This window comes from Piliocolobus tephrosceles, chromosome 8, assembly GCF_002776525.5.
Source record: "Piliocolobus tephrosceles isolate RC106 chromosome 8, ASM277652v3, whole genome shotgun sequence".
Classification (NCBI taxonomy): domain Eukaryota; kingdom Metazoa; phylum Chordata; class Mammalia; order Primates; family Cercopithecidae; genus Piliocolobus; species Piliocolobus tephrosceles.
Window position 1 is genome coordinate 80,930,559 of NC_045441.1, and position 19,115 is coordinate 80,949,673.

At 43.4% G+C, this 19,115-nt stretch overlaps 1 protein-coding gene across 1 annotated transcript; it reads right to left on the minus strand.

The window, feature by feature from the left end:
- Positions 1 to 211: 211 nt before the first annotated feature.
- FZD1 (frizzled class receptor 1) lies at positions 212 to 4,506 on the minus strand. Its single transcript, XM_023226735.2, has one exon. The coding sequence runs from the start codon at positions 4,061 to 4,063 to the stop codon at positions 2,117 to 2,119; it is 1,947 nt and encodes a 648-aa protein (XP_023082503.1). The 5' UTR covers positions 4,064 to 4,506; the 3' UTR covers positions 212 to 2,116.
- Between the last annotated feature and the right edge of the window lie 14,609 nt (positions 4,507 to 19,115).

Consider the following 19,115-nt stretch of genomic DNA (forward strand, 5'->3'; position numbering starts at 1 on the left):
AACAGGTCTTTTCTTGGGACTTCACATATGTCAATCACAACAATGCAAACAGAGTAATTCTTTGGAAAGACTGATCTGAGGGCTTAAGGGTAGACTTTTTTCATTGAATTCCTGAATTTTTACACTGTGGGATTGGCTATGAGACACCATAAAATGTAAAATAGTTCAGACAGCTCAAGCTCTATTATTTTCAGGCACAAAAACCATATAATTTTGTACAAAACTTTGAATTTTTTTATTTGCGAAATTAAAAATACGGTATTTTATATATATAAACTTCTATTCCTCTATAAATATAGATGATTTTGTGATAGTGAACAGAATAAATGTATACCAAATTCAAAGACCAATATCATTTTAGCATATGACAGACATAGATAAATTTAGGTCCTAAGTACCGGCATTTAGATAAATTCTTAAAGTTTAAAACAATATAATCAGGAGGATTGCTTTTCTCCTCTTCTTCACAGAGAACTAAAGTGAATATTTTTAAATGGCTTTGTAAGATTTACATTTGACACATTTCTGTAAATCCAAAAGAGGAGCACACAGGATTTAATGCAGTAGACCTGCACACATTTTCCCTTTAGCATGCATGCCCATATCTTGTTTACTTCAGGCCCTATCTCCCCATCAATTATCCTACCTTCTTTAGCTCCTGAAATCTTACCAGGTTATTATTGGTGGTGTGGATTGTTCCTCCCTCAAAATGTGTTGCTGAATAATAATCGTAATAAAATGTTGAAAGTGTTCAACTTTTACATTTTAATGTTTCTGATATATGTCTAGTTATTTCATTAAAAATAAGAAAATAGCACTTCAATTTGAGGAAGTCCATTACACTGAAATATCCTTCAAGTTTTCAATTTCTGTTTACATTTTACTGTCTTGTTAAGGAAAGCAAAGATCAACTCCTTAACAAAGCTTTCCAGGTGATCTCAACATTTCCATTTTACAGACCGGTAAAATCTAAGGGCAGGCTGTCTCATTCCTAAAGGCAGGTTGCCAGGCATCCGTATGCAATTAGAATTAACATTTTATAACCCATATCTTCAGTCTCTTCCAACCCACACAAAGCTTCATGCTTCTTACCAAATCTCAGTAACCACATCTTTCCATGACGCTGGCCAAACCCATACCAGGTTTTAGACACTAGAGAATGAAATGAGCTCACCCCTCAAAAATTAGACTTCAAAAAGTTTGGCATTGGTTCTCTCACCCTGTTCTCTCACTCACCCTGTAACCAACTAAGGTGGGAGAAGGGAGTGTCTGGGCGTTGAAGGTGACCGTGGAGGGAGGCTGAGACTGCCAATGCCCACACTCGTGGGCTCCCATGAAGTTGGGGGAAAATTCTGGACAGTTAAAAATCCAGCTTCAGGAAGTCGAAACGATGGGCCTTCGCAATCCACCGCTGACTAAGGGAGGAATTGGAATGTACGGGGGCCCACCTCCAGATTCGAAAGCTTTGTGGAGTTCTGTACCATAAGACCCCTACCTCAAGCCAGGAAAGGGAGGAAGGGGTCAGAAGGAGGGGGAGGGGGCAGAAGGAGGAGGCGGGAATTGACCCTGGCAGCGCAGCCCTAGTCGCACCCCGCAGTGCTGAACTCGCCCCGGAGCTGGTGCCCAGCCGGCCCGAGCACTAGCGTCAGGGAGAGGCGCGCGAGGACGACCAGGAGCGCTGGGCGGTTGCTCTCCAGTCTTAGCTCCTTTGCAATACTCCGAAAAGGGCAAGAAGGAAAAGCCTCAAATGGTTAACCGCCCTAAATAATTAAAAACTTTTGAAAAAGAAAAACGCGTGATCGGTCGTCATTTAAATACAAACATACTTACAAAAATCTTACACAGGCTATTTACAATCATAAAAGCGAACAGTCCTGGTACCACAGTGTGAGGGCAAGAGGTCTGTCCATCCTTCCTCTGGCAGTCGGGCCCTCTTGTCCTTTTGCCTCAGGGACGGAAGCTTTTGTAGGAGCTGAGTTCTTCAAAGGAGCCTGCGAAAGAGAGTTACCTAGTGAGGAAGCCTCGAGATGTCAGGATTGGCACGAACTCCACGGGGCTGGATTTGGGCGATGGCTGCGCCCCGGCCGAGGCCTGGGCATGGGCTGAGCCCCGGGTCTCAGACCGTAGTCTCCCCTTGTTTGCTGTTGGTGAGCCTCGTATAGAACTTCCTCCAGGAGTTGAGGGTCTTGCCGGACCAGATCCAGAAGCCCGACGTGATGCCCACGATCAGCGTCATAAGGTACTTGATCATGAAGACCGTGAAGTCCGGGCTCATGGGCGGGTGCGGCGGGGCGCCTCCGCCCGCCTGGAGGTGAGGGCAGGGGATAGCGTAGCTCTTGCAGCTCTGGGCCACCCAGCTGCGTTCCCACTGGTCCCGGAAGGCCTGCTCGTAGAAGTAGCAGGCGATGACGATGGTGGCTGGCACAGTGTACAGCACGCTGAAGACGCCAATGCGCACCATGAGCTTCTCCAGCTTCTCGGTCTTGGTGCCATCGTGCTTCATGATGGTGCGAATGCGGAAGAGCGACACAAAGCCGGCCAGCAGAAAGGACGTGCCAATAAACAGGTACACGAAGAGGGGTGCCAGCACGAAGCCACGCAGCGCGTCCACATTGTTGAGCCCTACGAAGCACACTCCGCTCAGCACATCGCCGTCCACCTGGCCCAGCGCCAGGATGGTGATGGTCTTGATGGCCGGCACAGCCCAGGCGGCCAGGTGAAAATATTGTGAGTTGGCTTCGATGGCCTCGTGGCCCCACTTCATGCCCGCCGCCAGGAACCAGGTGAGCGACAGGATCACCCACCAGATGGAGCTGGCCATGCTGAAGAAGTACAGCATCATGAAGAGGATGGTGCAGCCCTCCTTCTTGGTGCCCTGCGCCACAGTACGTGCCCCGTCCTCGGTGAACTTGTCGTTACACACCACTCGGTCCTCCAGGAGGAAGCCGGCGATGTAGGCCACGGCCACGGCCGTGTAACAGCCGGACAAGAAGATGATGGGCCGCTCTGGGTAGCTGAAGCGCCGCATGTCCACCAGGTACGTAAGCACCGTGAAGAGCGTGGAGGCGCAGCACAGCACTGACCAGATGCCAATCCAGGTGCGCGAGAAGCGCAGCTCCTCGGGTCCGAAGTACATGAGCCCGTACACCTTGGTCGGCTCACAGGGTGCGCCGCAGTCCTTCTCCCCCAGGAAGTGGTAGTTGAGGTAGGAGGGCACCTTGAGGGCGCGCGGGCAGGAGAACTTGCCTCGCTCCGACGCGCTGGCGCCCCCCGGGAAGCCGCCACGGTGCCCTCCGCCGCCGTGCTGAGGGTTGCTTGTCCAAAACTCTGGAAGCAGCGAGGGCGTCGGGGTGCCCTTGTCGGACGTGTTCTGGCCCACGCACAGCTCGCCGGCGCCGTGCACCGGGAACTTCTCGCACTTCAGCGTGTCTGGCCACTGGAAGCCGAACTTGTTCATGAGCGCCTCGCAGCCCTGGCGCGCGCGCTCGCACAGGGAGCGGCAGGGCGGCAGCGCTTGCTCTAGCACGGTGCACACGGGCGCGTACATGGAGCACAGGAAGAACTTGAGCTCAGCGGAACACTGCACTTTCACTAGCGGGTAGAACTGGTGCACCTCGAGGCCCGCGTCCTCCTGGTTCGTGTGGCCCAGCAGGTTGGGCATGATGGTCTGGTTGTACGCGATGTCCGTGCACAGCGGGATGGAGATGGGCTGGCAATAGCCGTGGTCCGGGATGGAGATGCCCCGCTCACCGTTGTACTGCTGCCCACTCTGTTGCTGCTGAGGCGGCGGCGGCGGCGGTTGCTGCCCCGGCCCGGGCCCCTGGCCTGGCCCCTGGCCCGCCGCCTGCGCCCGGACCCCCAGCAGCAGCGGAGCCTCCAGCAGCCAAAGCAGCAGCAGCAGCTGGCGCGCCAACCGCCGGGGGTCAACTGGGGGGCGGCGGCGGCCACTGGCGTCCCCGCTCCCCTCCTCCGCCAGCCGGGCCGAGAGCGCCCCGGCACAAAGTTCCCAGCTCACGCCGCCGCCGGCGGCCCGGGACTTCTTAGGCACCTCCTCCTCAGCCATACTTTCTCGGCTCCTCTCTTGGCGCCGCTCCGCTGGGGGCTGGCAGGGGCACGGCCGGCGGTGGCACCCCCTGCGGCCAGGGAGACCTCTGCGCCGGTGCCCTCCGTCGAGCCCAAGCCGCGTCCGGACCGCTCCCCCGGCTCCTGCTCTGCGTACCGCAGCCGCCGCCGCCGCGGAAACTTGCGATTCATGAAGCGCGGGCGGCGGGGAGAACCCGGGTGGCTCGGGTGCGCTGGGGTCGTGTCCCGCCTTCCTGGCCCTCGGCTCGCTGGCTCCCGGCTGGCGGCGCCGCGCTAGTGGCTGCGGCCCCGTAGAGAGCGCAACTCTCCGCAGCCCAGCGGGCTCGGCTCCCCCCTGCGCCTCCGCCTCCTTCTCCGCCGCCGCCGCCTGACCATTTGTGTCAATCCCTCAACTCGCTCCCTCTCCTCTCCCTCGCGCGCCCTCGGACCGGTTTCCAGGCGCCCCGCAGTCTGTCTTTCACCAGGAGGGAGGAGCCTTGAAACCGACGCAGAACTGGAGGCTCAGGGACCGTCGCCCAATCGCGGCTCCGGCTTCCCGGCGCAAAGGGAACCGGCCGCCTCCTCGCCTGAGCAAAAGCCAGCGGCTGGCGGGCGGGGTAGGAGGAGGCGGGAGGAGGAGGAAGTGGTGGTGGCACTACTCAGGCACAAAGAGTAGGATTGCTATGAAGCGGGACAGGCTTGGTTGCTTTTGCTTTTTCAGAAGAAAAGGGCGAGGACAAGTAGGAGAATGGTCCCATATGCTACTGGAGATAATGAATAGGAGTCAGAGGACCGCGGGACTTAGCTTTTCTTTTCTTGTATCCATTATCATGTTTAAAAATCCTGCTCTTAACGCTGGTTACCAACAGCAAACCGGGTGCTGCTTCCAGAACAGATGCCTTTGACTTAAGGAGCGCACGGTTTCCTTTGAGTTTGTGTCTGTCGAGGTTTTGTTTAAAATATTACATTAATAAATCCTCTAGTTCACTGACTGGGCTTGGCGGGCTTTGGTCGCGCCATTTCCCCAGAGGAGACGTTCACGGGATTGCTGTCAAATGAAACAAAACACAAACTTTGATGGAATTTGGAAAGTAAAGCCAGATGCGCCTTCTGCTAATATCATTCTTGTAGTCAAACTCCCTTTTTTCCGCCTCTTTAATCAAGTCAGAAACAGAAGCAAAAGAAAACTATCCATTAAATTTTTGGAGAGGAAAACTTAAGAACCCGACGACCGAGGCGGTGGGGGCGCCTCTCTGGGATCGTCCTCGCCGCTCCAGACCGCAGAGGTGGCGCCGGCGGGAGCTGCACTCGCCGGCAGCATAGGCCCTTGGGGAGCCTTTCTAAACCCTGGGGACGCCCACGGCTCTGATGGGAACTCCTGGGACCTGGGCCATTTAGGTTCCACAGGCTGGGCTACAGAGCTGGAGACGCCAGTTTAACAAACAAAACAAACAGTCTGGAAAGCAAACAACGAACTGTACATTCTCTTCCTAATTCCAAAACAACATAATCCGTCTCAGCAGACGCACATTAATGTTGTTTTCCTTGTAAGATTATTTTAAATGGTGGTTTGACTATGTGATTCAGTTTTATCAGAAAAGTGCCATTGGACTATTAATTCTTCGATTTTTTTTTTTTTTTTTTTTTTTTTTTGCCTGTGATCAGACTCTATCTCAGCGTACTTTTCGCCAATTACTATCATTCATTTACACATTCATTTGTTTAATAGATACCAACCACCCATTGTGCTATAAGCACTCTTAAGTCGTAGAGTATAAAATGAAGGAGACCTGTGCCAGCCCTAGAGGAGGGCGTAATATAATGGGGCACAGAAATGCAAATCACTTGTCGCAGTGTCCATCCCAAAGCCAGAAGGGCACAAGGAAAGCAACCAGCTCAGATGAAATGTGGTTCTGACGGAGAGGTAGGTGCAAGGTGCAAAAGATTAAATCTCAAATTCACTTGAATTGCCGAAAGCGGCCAGAGAGATGAGTGTAGCTGAGGCACTTTGAGGGGAGACAGGAGGAAAGGTTTTAGTCCAGACTAAAACGTTTGGGCCAAATTATACAGAAAATAGAAAACTATTGGAAGATCAGTTTCCCCACATAAACAGGGAATGATTTCAGGATGGCTGAAAGAGGGCTCTTGAGGCAGGCTGTCATTAGGAAGCTTTAACACTCATCTACACATAAGGGTTACTAGTTAGATGGGTGTTACTTGTACTACATACTAACAAGTCTCTGATAATTTCACTACCCAGCATGTTGGTGTCTACACATCTTTACCTGCTAAAGCAAAATGACATCTATTTGTCTCAGATACATGTTACTGTTTTTCAAATGTTTATATAAGCAGTACATTCATAAAATGCATATTTGCTTTAACATATTTCTGATTGCTAGCATTTTTTTAAAGCAACAGGTACTAAATGCATAATTATGTGAGCATGTGTATGTGTGTTGACTGTAATTTATGACACATTTTGATATTGAAAAGGAGGTTGGGAAGCACAGCTCTCTGAGGTCCTTTGAACCGTTCAGTAAGTATTCATTTTACACTCTATCATCCTGGTCCCCAGGCTCCCAGAGACACTTTTTCTCTAGCCTTTCCACTCTGATGCTCATTCCTCTGCTGATGGTATCCTGTGTTTAGGAACTTTATCAAGCCATCTCTCTCCTATCACTCCTGTCTTGGAAAGAACCTGTCTTGTGTTCTATTCTCTCACGTCATTCGAGCTGACTAGGCTGAGTGAAAAGTGAATTTATTCTGATGTGTTAATTACCAAGAAGCGTCATATGTGTTAAGCATCCATCCCTACCATCACTCCAAATCCTTCTCCTTCTCCCCTAAGGGGTTAGGGCACAGAGAATATGGCAGAGCACTCAGTTCCGTTTCTCAGAGTAGAAGACATTGTCTTGCTTCAAAAGTTGTTCTACTGAAATTCTTGAACTTGTTTTATATTCCACCTGACAGTGAAGTTTACTACGAAGAGGCTCAGAAGTACAGCCAGAGTTAAAAAGAGAGAGATGTACCCTAGAACTTAAAGTATAATAATAAAAGAGAGAGAGAGAGAGAGAGAGAGAGAGAGAAAATGTCATTCTTACCAGCTTATGAAACTGGAAGCAACCAAAGATGTCATCTAGAAATGAGTTAATTTTCTGCAATCTACAATTAAGAATATTGGACCCAAAATATTAAGGGATGTGCCTCAAGTTAAATGGCCCTATTTGGCTTGAATATCATTAGAAGCTTATTTTAATCCTTCTATGTTCTTTTAAGTAGCTCTAGTTCTTTTTATCTTTTTTTAAAAGTTAGTTTTCTGTGGAAGTTCTCCCTCAATAGAATGTGTAAATAAAAAATCTTATAAAAGTTTTAAAAAATCATTTTCTGAGTGTTGTCTTCCAAAGTTTAAAAAAACCAACAAACTTCATTTTCATTTATTATACAAATAAAATATTTAATTTATCAAAACTATGTAATACAGAAGAAGGTACTAAAATCAGAAACAATTCAGAGTTTTAGTCAGTAATAACCAGAGTCATGAAAGGAGGTCTTTTGGAGGAGGTCATGAAGGCAATGGGTAACAAAATATTAGAAGAGAAATATGAGCAGTGTATTTTAACAGAGTATAAAATGTACTATTTTCTCAAGATGTGGAAAAATTTGAGATCCACAGATAAAAATTACTAAGTATGAACTATTATGAACTTGGCAATAAAAATATTTCAGTTAGGTCAAAACTATAAACAACCCAATTCCTCCTTGATACTGCTTTGTCAAGCATCAGACTCAGTCAACTTTTCTTATATCAAAGATCTTGTTTTATCAGGCCTTTCCCAAATCTTCTGAAGTTTCTCCAGACTGCTTATGTCAGGTTGAATGTGGATAATTATCAGGGATAGAGATCCAGTGCCAATTACATATAGTTGACTGTACACAGACACACAGGCAGTTAGGTGAATGCTCCATGTGCAACCTGAAGGATCTTAAGCTTTTAGGTGAGTTGCTTTTTTGCTGGCTTGTGGGTGGCAGACTTGAATTGTCTTTGTTGAAGAATTGAGATTAACATAGGTTAAGACTATATTTTTGAAAACCTACTGTGTATACTTGGTGTTATTTTGCACAATGTTTCCATACATTGTGTTGCTTAAACTTTGAGGAAGGTGCTAATTATCTTATCCCTTTGTTTTTAGCCTTTTTCTTTTTTTTTAAGAGGCAGGGTCCCATTCTGTCTCCCAAGCTGGCATGATCATAGGATCATAGTTCGCTGCAGCCTCAAACTCCTGGGCTTGAGCAATCCTCCCACTTTAGCTTCACTCCTAGTTGGGACTACAGGTATGCACCATCATGCCCATCTAATTTTTAAAATTTTTGTTGAGACAGGGTCTTGCTGTGTTGCCCAGGCTGGTCTCAAACTCCTGGGCTCAAGCTGTCCTCCCACTCAGCCTCCCTATGTTATCTCCTTTTAATAGATGAAGGATCGAAGGCTCAAAGCACTTAAGTAATTTGTGCAAGATCCCATAGCCAGTAAGTGCCAGAATGGGGCTTGTGTCTGACCAAGGTCCATGGACTTCCAGTTAGTAACACTATGTGATCGTGTCCAGTGAAAAAATCACAGAAGAAAATGTGGTTTCTGGGAGCACATCAGATGATTGCTCAGTATTTAACATAGTTTTCTATACCAGGATATATATGCTAGGGGCTTAAATGCTGGGATTCACTGATGCATTAGACCACCCTCTCCAAAGGTGTTCTGTGAGATAAATTTGTTCAAATAAGTTTGGAAAAAAGGCCATACTCTGTGTCCTTATTGGAGATTGACATTAGCCTAATATAATCTCTGAGAAGTGCTGAGCTGAAGAACCCTTTTAAACTTTTGTCTTATTTAGTATTTCCACATTTGGAATATACATATACAAACACACACTTGGAATACACACATGTATATACATACACATACATAGACACACATATATATTATACTGCATCAATATTTTGCTTGGCATTAATGCTCTGTGAGATTCAACTTGAAAAATGCTGAATTAGACCTAATATATTTTGAATTTTTTTTTATAAGGTTGGACTCTCACCCCTGTATTACTTTTGAATGTCAGGTGTAGAAAGTAAGAACTTGGCCTGCTATGCTTTGAGTTCCTGACTCTTCTTGAATTCCTAGTGAAGGGAAGTTGATTGGTTAAGGAGCTGATGGTAATAGAGAAAACTCAGACCATACTATTCCCTTCTTTCTGGGTGGCACCACCTAGGAGTCTATTATATCGTCTTTTTAGAGACACATTAAGTATAACTCTACTAAAGCTTTCAGCGTAGTTCTCTATTTCATTTCTTCTTGAATTTCCAACCCAGAAATTACTACATAAGCTATTTCTTATCTTCCATAACATCTTTATTCTTCTGCAACAATTCTAAAAATGAATGTCTTTTCTTTCTTTGTTTTTTCTTTCTCATACAGATCTGCTCTCGACATTGGTAAAATAGCTCTTGAATTCATTCACATACAGAAGCTCAATTTGTAGACTCATATATATATATTTCCCTAAAACCACTTATCAAAAGAGATTTTCAGTGTGATCACCTTGACTTTTATCTTATAGGGTACTTACAGCTGATTGATATTAAAATCCAGAACTAACTTATTACTTGAGTCAGCCATAATTTGTTATAATTTACATTTTAAACATGGCAAGACTTAAAGATTTAATATAAAGGGGTGGCTCAGTAGTTCTAAATATGAATCATGGATTACTTGTACACAAATCTCACAAAACACATTTTTTATTTTTTAAAAAAGATAAGAAGTATGAAAGGGGAAACAAATCACCATCACTGAATTTTCATCAAGGTAGGATAATAACCCAAATTTTCTTGTAATTAAAAGATTAAACTATAATAGGAAATTTTGCTAAATACGTTACTTAAACATCAGTTTCACAAAAAAAGTGCATATAAAGAGTATTTCATGACTCTGCTTTAATTAGTTCTGTTGTCATGTCATTGTGCAATTGTAAATGGTGTATACTATCTGGGAAAACTTTTGCAAAACATGCAGGCATTTGTATTAGATTTAGAATGTAGTCCTTCTTCGAGTCCCTGGGAAAGAAATACAGATGATTCCTTGTAAATTAAAACCTTATGCCTCATCCGCTTAAAGAGGCCTCTCTGATTGGCTAAGATGTGGGGAGCTGAGTTTGAATCATTTTGATGCAGAAATGAATTTTAGGAGAATAAGTAAAACTTGTGCTTCTGTAAGTGAACATTTCTATTCTCCCTTCTAGATGATTTGTGTATGGGGGAAATAATGTTATGCATCTGTTAAAATTATAGGCTGATCAAATTGTTTTCTTCTTTTTTGTTTCTTGCTTTAACCTGAAATCTCCTGGCCGCATAAATTGACAGGGAAGTCAATTTAATGTTTCTAAAGTTTGGGTACAAATATTTCTTAGAATAACACCTTTAGGGTGGGGGGCTGGCAAGATGACCAAATAGGAACAGCTCTGCTCTGCAGCTCCCAGTGAGATCAATGCAGAAGGTGGATGATTTCTGCATTTCCAACTGAGGTACTTGGCTCATCTCTTTGGGACTGGTTAGACAGGGGGTGCAGACCACAGAGGGCGAGCTGAAGCAGGGTGGGGCATTGCCTCACCCGGGAAGCACAAGGGGTTAGGGAACTCCCTCCCCTAGCCAAGGGAAGCCATGAAGGACTGCGCCATGAGGAACCATGCATTCTGGCCCAGACACTGTGCTTTTCCTACAATCTTCACAACCCACACACCAGGAGATTCCCTTGTGTGCCTACTCCACCAGGGGCCTGGGATTCAAGCACAAAACTGGGTGGCTGTTTGAGCAGACACTGAGACACTGAGCTAGCTGCTAGAGTTTTTTTTTTTTTTTTTTTCCACACCCCAGTGGCACCTGGAATGCCAGCAAGACAGAACCATTCACTCCCCCGGAAAGGGGGCTGAAGCCAGGAAGCCAAATAGTCTAGCTCAGTGGATTTCACCCCCATGGAGCCCAGCAAGCTAAGATCCACTAGTTTGAAATTCTCACTGCGAGCACAGCAGTCGGAAGTTGACCTGGGATGCTCGAGCTTGGCGGGGGGAGGGGTGTCAGCCATTACTGAGGCTTGAGTAGCAGTTTTTCCCTCACAGTGTAAACAAAGCTGCCTGGAAGTTCGAACTTGGTGGAGCCCAACAAACTCCTCTGAGCTAAAGGAGCATGTTTTAACCCAATGCAAGGAAGCTAAGAACCTTGAAAAAAAGTTACATGAATTGCTAACTAGAATAATCAGTTCAGAGAAGAACATAAATGACATGATGGACCTGAAAAACACAGCACAGGAACTTCGTGAAGCATACACAAGTATCAATAGCCGAACTGATCAAGAAGAAGAAAGGATAACAGAGACTGAAGATCAACTCAATGAAATAAAGTTAGAAGACAAGATTAGATGAAAAAGAGTGAAGATAAATGGACAAAGCCTCCAAGAAATATAGAACTATGTGCAAAGACCAAATCTACGTCTGATTGGTGTACCTGAAAGTGATAGGGAGAATGGAACCAAGTTGGAAAACACTCTTCAAGATATAATCCAGAAGGACTTCACCAACCTAGCAAGGCAGGCTAACATTCAAATTCAGGAAATAGAGAGAACACCACAAAAATATTCCTCAAAAAGAGCAACCCCAAGACACATAATCATCAGATTCGCCAAGGTTGAAATGAAGGAAAAAATGTTAAGGGCAGCCAGAGAGAAAGGTCGGGTTACCCACAAAGGGAAGCCCATCAGACTAACAGCAGATCTCTCAGCAGAAAGCTTTCAACCCAGAATATCATATGCAGCCAAACTAAGCTTCATGAGTGAAGGAGAAATAAAATTATTTACAGACATATGCTCTCAGCAAATGCTGAGAGACTTTTTCACAACAGGCCTGCCTTACAAGAGCTCCTGAAGGAAGCATTAAACATGGACAGGAACAACCAGTACCAGCCACTGTAAAAACATACCAAATTGTAAAGACCATCAACATTATGAAGAAACTGCGTCAACTAATGGGCCAAATAACCAGCTAACATAATGACAGGATCAAATTCACACATAACAATATTAACCTTAAATGTAAATGGGCTAAATGCTCCAATTAAAAGACACAGACTGGCAAATTGGATAGAGTCAAGACCCATGAGAGTGCTGTTTTCAGGAGAGCCATCTCACAAGCAAAGACACATATAGGCTCCAAATAAAGGGAATGGAAGAATATTTACAAAGCAAATGGAAAGCAAAAAAGTAGAAGGGGTTGCAATCCTAGTCTCTGATAACACAGACTTTAAACCAACAAAGATCAAAAAAGACAAGAGCATTACATAATGGTAAAGGGATCAATGCAACAAGAAGTGCTAACTATCCTAAATATATATGTACCCAATACCAGAGCATCGAGATTCATAAAGAAAATTCTTAGAGACCTACAAAGAGACTTAGACTCCCAGACAATAATAGTGGGAGACTTTAACACCCCACTGTCAATATTAGATTAATGAGACAGAAAATTAGCAAGGATATTTGGACATGAACTCAGCTCTGGACTAAGCGGACCTAATAGACATTTACAGAACTTTCCACCCTAAATCAACAGAATATACGTTCTTCTCAGCACCACATCACACTTATTCTAAAATTGACCACATAACTGGAAGTAACACACTCCTCAGCAAATGCAAAATAATGGAAATCATAACAAACAATCTCTCAGACCACAATCAAATTAGAATTCAGGACGAAGAAATTCACTCAAAACCACACAACTACATAAAAACTAAACAACCTGCTCCTAAATGACTATGGGTAAATAACAAAATTAAGGCAGAAATAAATAAGTTCTTTGAAAACAATAAGAACAAAGATACAATGTACCAGAATCTCTGGGACAGAGCTAAAACAGTGTTTAGAAGGAAATTTATAGCACTAACTGCCCACAGGAGAAAGCAGGAAAGATCTAAAATTGACACCCTAACATCACAATTAAAAGAACTAGAGAAGCAAGAGCAAACAAATTCAAAATATAGCAGAAGACAAGAAATAACTAAAATCAGAGCAGTGCCGAAGGAGATAGAGACATGGAAAACCCTTCAAAAACTCAATGAATCCAGGAGCTGGTTTTTTGAAAAGATTAACAAAATACATAGACCACTAGCCAGACTAGTAAAGAAGAAAGAAAGAAGAATCAAACAGACACAATAAAAACTGTTAAAGGAGATACCACCACTGACCCCAGAGAAATACAAACTACCATTAGAGAATACTATAAACACCTCTACACAAAAAATCTAGAAAATCTAAAAGAAATGGATAAATTCCTGGACACATACACTCTCCCAAGACTAAACCAGGAAGTAGTTGAATCCCTGAATAGGCCAGTAAGAAGTTTTGAAATTGAGGCAGTAATTAATAGCCTACCAACCAAAAAAAAAAAAAAAAAGAAACCCAGGACCAGACAGATTCATAGCTGAATTCTACCAGAGGTACAAAGAGGAGCTGGTACCAGTCCTTCTGAAACTATTCCAAACAATAGAAAAAGAGAGAATCCTCCCTAACTCATTTCATGAGGCCAGCATCATCCTGATACCAAAACCTGGCAGAGACACAACAAAAAAAAAAATTTCAGGCCAATATGCCTGATAAATATCAATGCGAAAATTCTCAATAAAATATTGGCAAAGTGAACCCAGCAGCACATCAAAAAGGTTACCCACCATGATCAAGTCGGCTTCATCCCTGGGATGCAAAGCTGGTTCAACAAACGCAAATCAATAAACATAGTCCATCACGCAAACAGAACCAATGACAAAAACTGCATGATTATCTCATTAGATGCAAAAAAAGGCCTTTGTTGAATTCAACACCCCTTCATGCTGAAAACCTCAATAAACCAGGTATCGATAGGACATATCTCAAAATAATAAGAGCTATTTATGACAAACCCACAGTCAATATCATACTGAATGGGCAAATGCTGGAAGCATTCCCTTTGAAAACCAGCACAAGACAAGGATGCCGTCTCTCACCGTTCCTATTCAACATAGTATTGGAAGTTCTGGCCAGGACAATCAGGCAAGAGAAAAAAATAAAGAGTATTCAAATAGCAAGAGAGGAAGTCAAATGGTCTCTGTTTGCAAATAACATGATTGTATATTTAGAAAACCCCATCGTCTCAGCCCAAAATCTCCTTAAGCTAATAAGCAACTTCAGCAAAGTCTCAAGATACAAAATCAATGTGCAAAAATCACAAACATTCCTGTACACCAATAATAGACAAACACAGAGCCAAATCATGAGTGAACTCCCATTCATAATTGCTACAAAGAGAATAAAATACCTAGGAATACAACATACAAGGGATGTGAAGGACCTCTTCAAGGAGAACTACAATCACTGCTCAAGGAAATAAGAGAGGACACAAACAAATGGAAAAACATTCTATGCTCATGGATAGAAGAATCAATATGGTGAAAATGGCCATAGTGCCCAAGGTAATTTGTAGATTCAGTGCTATCTCCATCAAGCTACCATTGACTTTCTTCACAAAATTAGAAAAAACTACTTTAAATTTCATATAGAGCCAAAACAGAGCCTGTATAGCCAAGACAATCCTAAGCAAAAAGAACAAAGGTGGATACATCATGCTATCTGACTTCAAACTACACTGACAAGGCTACAGTAACCAAACAGCTTGGTACTGGTACCAAAATAGATATATATATACCAATGGAACAGAACAGTGACCTCAGAAATAATGCCACATGTCTACAACCATCTGATCTTTGACAAACCTGACAAAAACAGGCAATGGGGAAAGGATTCTCTATTTAATAAATGGTGTTGGGAAAACTAGCTAGCCATATTCAGAAAACTGAATCTGGACCCCTTCCTTACACCTTTTACAAAGATTAACTCAAGATGGATTAAATAGTTAAAACTATAAAAACCCTATAACTATAAAAACCCTAGAAGAAAATCTAGGCAATAACATTCAGGACATACACATGGGCGAAAACTTCATGACTAAAGCACGAGAATCGACGGCAACAAAAGCCAAAATTGACAAATGGGATCTAATTAAACTAAAGAGCTTCTGCACAGCAAAAGAAACTATCATCAGAATGAACAGGAAATCTATGGAACGGGAGAAAATTTTTGCAATCTATCCCATCTGACAAAGGGCATATCCAGAATCTACAAAGAACTTAAACAAATTTACAAGAGAAAAGCAAACACCACCACCAAAAATTGGATGAAGGATATGAACAGACACTTCTCAAAAGAAGACATTTATGCGGCCAACAAACATATGAAAAAAAAGCTCATCACCACTGGTCATTAGAGAAATACAAATCAAAACCACAATGTGATACCATCTCACACCAGTTGGAATGGTGATCATTAAAACGTCAGGAAGCAACAGATGCTGGAGAGGATGTGGAGAAATAGGAACGCTTTTACACTGTTGGTAGGAGGGTAAATTAGTTCAACCATTGTGGAAGACAGTGTGGCAATTCCTCAGAGATCTAGAACCAGAAATACCATTTGACCCAGCAATCCCATTACTGGGTACATACATAATAATTCTATTATAAAGACACATGCACATGTATGTTTATTGCAGCACTGGTACAATAGCAAAGACTTGGAACCAACCCAAATGCCCATCAATGATAGACTGGACAAAGAAATTGTGGTACATATACACCACGGAATACTATGCAGCCATAAAAAAGGATGAGTTCAATGTCCTTTGCAGGGTCATGAATGAAGCTGGTAACCATCATTCTCAGTGAACTAACACAGGAACAGAAAACCAAACACTGCATGTTCTCACTCATAAGTGGGAGTTGAACAATGACAACACATGGACACAGGGAGGGGAACATCACATACCAGCACCTGTCAGGGGGTGGGGGCCTAGCATTAGGCTAGGAGGGATAGCATTAGGAGAAATACCTAATGTAGATGACAGGTTGATGGGTGCAGCAAACCACCATGGCACATGTATATTTATGTAACAAACCTGCACGTTCTGCACATGAATCTCAGACCTTAAAGTGTAATAATAATAATAAAAATCTTTGGAATTATGATTACGAACAAATGAGCTGGATGCTATTATTCATTCCTGTATCCCAGCACTTCGGGAGGGCAAGACGGGAGAATCACTTGAAGTCAGGAGTTCAAGACTAGCCTGGGCAACATAGATCCTGTCTCTACAAAAAGAAATTAAAAATTAGTTGGATGTGGTGGCACATGCCTATAGTTCCAGATGCTTGGTAGGTTGAGGCTGGAGCTTTGCTTGAACTCAAAAGTTTGAGGCTACAGTGAACTGTGATTACACCACTGCACTCCAGCCTGGGTGACAAAGCGAGACCCTGCCTCAAAAAAGAACAAATGGGACATGTACCCAGGTATTTCTGCTTCAGATATGACAATAATTTTTTGGCCAGGATAAAAAAAAGCACTCAGCTGTTTGTACTTTATTAGAAATCTAGCTGAAAAGATCCTTATGCTGTTTTAAAAAATAAGAAATTTTCCTGTGTGGAAGTTGCCATCATATCATAGTACCTGATTTAATCTTCACAACTGTGGTGCAGCTTGCAGGATAGTCACCCTCATTCACGATACAGAAATGGAGTCTTAGGAAGGTGACTTGCTCACACAGCCTGTCAATGGATGAAAGAGGATTCACATGCGGTTACCACATGCATGAACACAGCCACATGCCAAGGGAAACAAGATCCATTCCAGAAGTTCTGTAATCTAATTAAATCAAGGTCATTAGGAAATACAAAATTCTTCTATGGACCTATCTCTAAGACAGCGATTTGGATCTTTTAGTGTGAAAGATATCAAACCCCATACAGGCAATGACAGAAGGCCATTTCTTACACCTAACCACGACAAAAACTAGGTTGCATGGTGAATCCTTCTTAGATCAGGGAAGGTGTTTATGTAGGGAGGTAAAACCATAAATTCAATATGTAGCTTTCCTGTGATTTGAGTTGAATAGGGTAGAACTTTAGGGGATGTACTCAGCATTTTCACATTTATTTCTGCATCCAAAGAAAGGCCTGGATATTGGCGTATTCTTTGGTGCTGGGTAAAAGGCATCGTTGTGTCTTTTATCATGGCACGTTTTTCTTGCTCTGCTGAACCTCAGTTTCCTCATTTATGAAATGAAACTGATAACCTAATGGGTAGTGTTTATCTTGCTGTCTTTAATATACTGTAATTCTGATCACAACAAAGAGGTATGTGTGTTTATATTTAAAAGTCAGAATATTAATGAACAGGCAAGTGCATTTGTTAAAACTGCCCCAGCACATTGATTTTAGGAATCTCTGCATTATTGATCTGATAGGATGAAATGCAATCGGGATCCATTTAAACCAAGGGCTTTTATTTTCAGCTTTCATTTCCCCTCAGTTCTCTCAAGAACAGAAGCAAGGGGAATCTCTGTCTACATGGGCTAGTGTGCTTTCCCTTAGGCCTTTTCAGACTGTGGAGTTCATATGGCATTCTGTTTGCTGCAGGTCCTGCAGATTTCGAACTTTTAGCTTCGAAAGTGAACTTTGCAATGATTAGACACTATCTATGTGTTTGAAAAATGTGCACATAGATCAAGATTGGATCTGGTGATTTTGATATGGTTAAATTTTCCCTTTTATCCCATTCTTACCACTATAGCCATTATTTCTGAAATGTTCCATATTCCTATTGTTGTTGTGCATCCAACCCAAATTTAGTAGCATAAAATTATAACCATTCTATTATGCTTATGATTCATGGGGCCAGGTATGTGTCCAGGGTCAGTGGGAATGACTTGTCTGTACTCCACAGTCTGAGAACTCAGCTGGGAGGACTCCGACAGCTGATGGGGAGTGGGGGTAACTAGAGCAGTTGAGGGCTGAAATAGCCGGGGCTGGAAGATCCACTTCCAGATGGCTGGACTCTGATGGGACTGTAAGCCAGAGTGCTTACTAGTGACCTCTCCAGCGTGGAAGCCTTAGGGTAGTTGAGGGCTCTTTTCCTAGTGGCTCGGTGTTTCAACAAACAAGGCACAAGCTGCGTGTTCTTTTATGACTGATCCTTGGACATTACGTAGTGCCACTTCCAATAGATTCTAATGATCAAAGCAGTCACAATCCTGACCAGATGCGAGTGGAGGGCACAGGCACTGCCTCAAGGGGAACAGTGTCAGAGAATTTGTAGCAGCTTTTAAAACTGCCACACAAAGAAAGCTGAGTTTATGCAATAATTTTCTATTATCAAAGTTAAAGATAGCTGGAGTAATAACATTTATTAAACACCTACTATGTGCTTGTTAATCAATTTTATGAGGGATGTCCTATTATTAGCTCCATCTCACTGAAGAGGAAAATGAGGTGTACAGAGGTTAAGGAACTGGTCACATCCTAATGAACATGAGAATGGAGATTTGAACCAAGGCTGTCTGACTACAGCATGTAGGAGCTTAGCCACTGGCCTACAGAATTCCCCTTCAGCTAACTAGAGTAAGGCATTTTAAGAACTGTTAAACAAACATTTTAAAGCTATAGGCACTCACCAAATATAAGACATATTTTGAATAAAATTGTTACTAAAATTGACTTGGTGGTCTTGAACCCATGGCAATTGACAAAAATGTCTCACCTCTGCATAGACACCTGTATATTGGCAGAGTATTTTCCTGACAGGATTGGGCAAGCTTGAACTGGCAGAGCGGGAGCCCTCCCCACGAAGAATGAGGTGAGTCACTAGGCCTGAGACTTACTGGATCGTGACTGTTGGGAAATCAGACATTCATCCTTGGCTCTTTTTTTTTTTTTTTCTTTAAGAGAGACAGGGTCTCATGGTCTCGTTCTGTCACCCAGCCTGGAGTGCAGTGGTGTGATCATAGCCCACTGCAGCCTCCAACTGCTGGGCTCAAGCAATCCTCTGGCTTTGGCCAGAGAGTAGCTAGGACAACAAGCACACACCACCACATTTG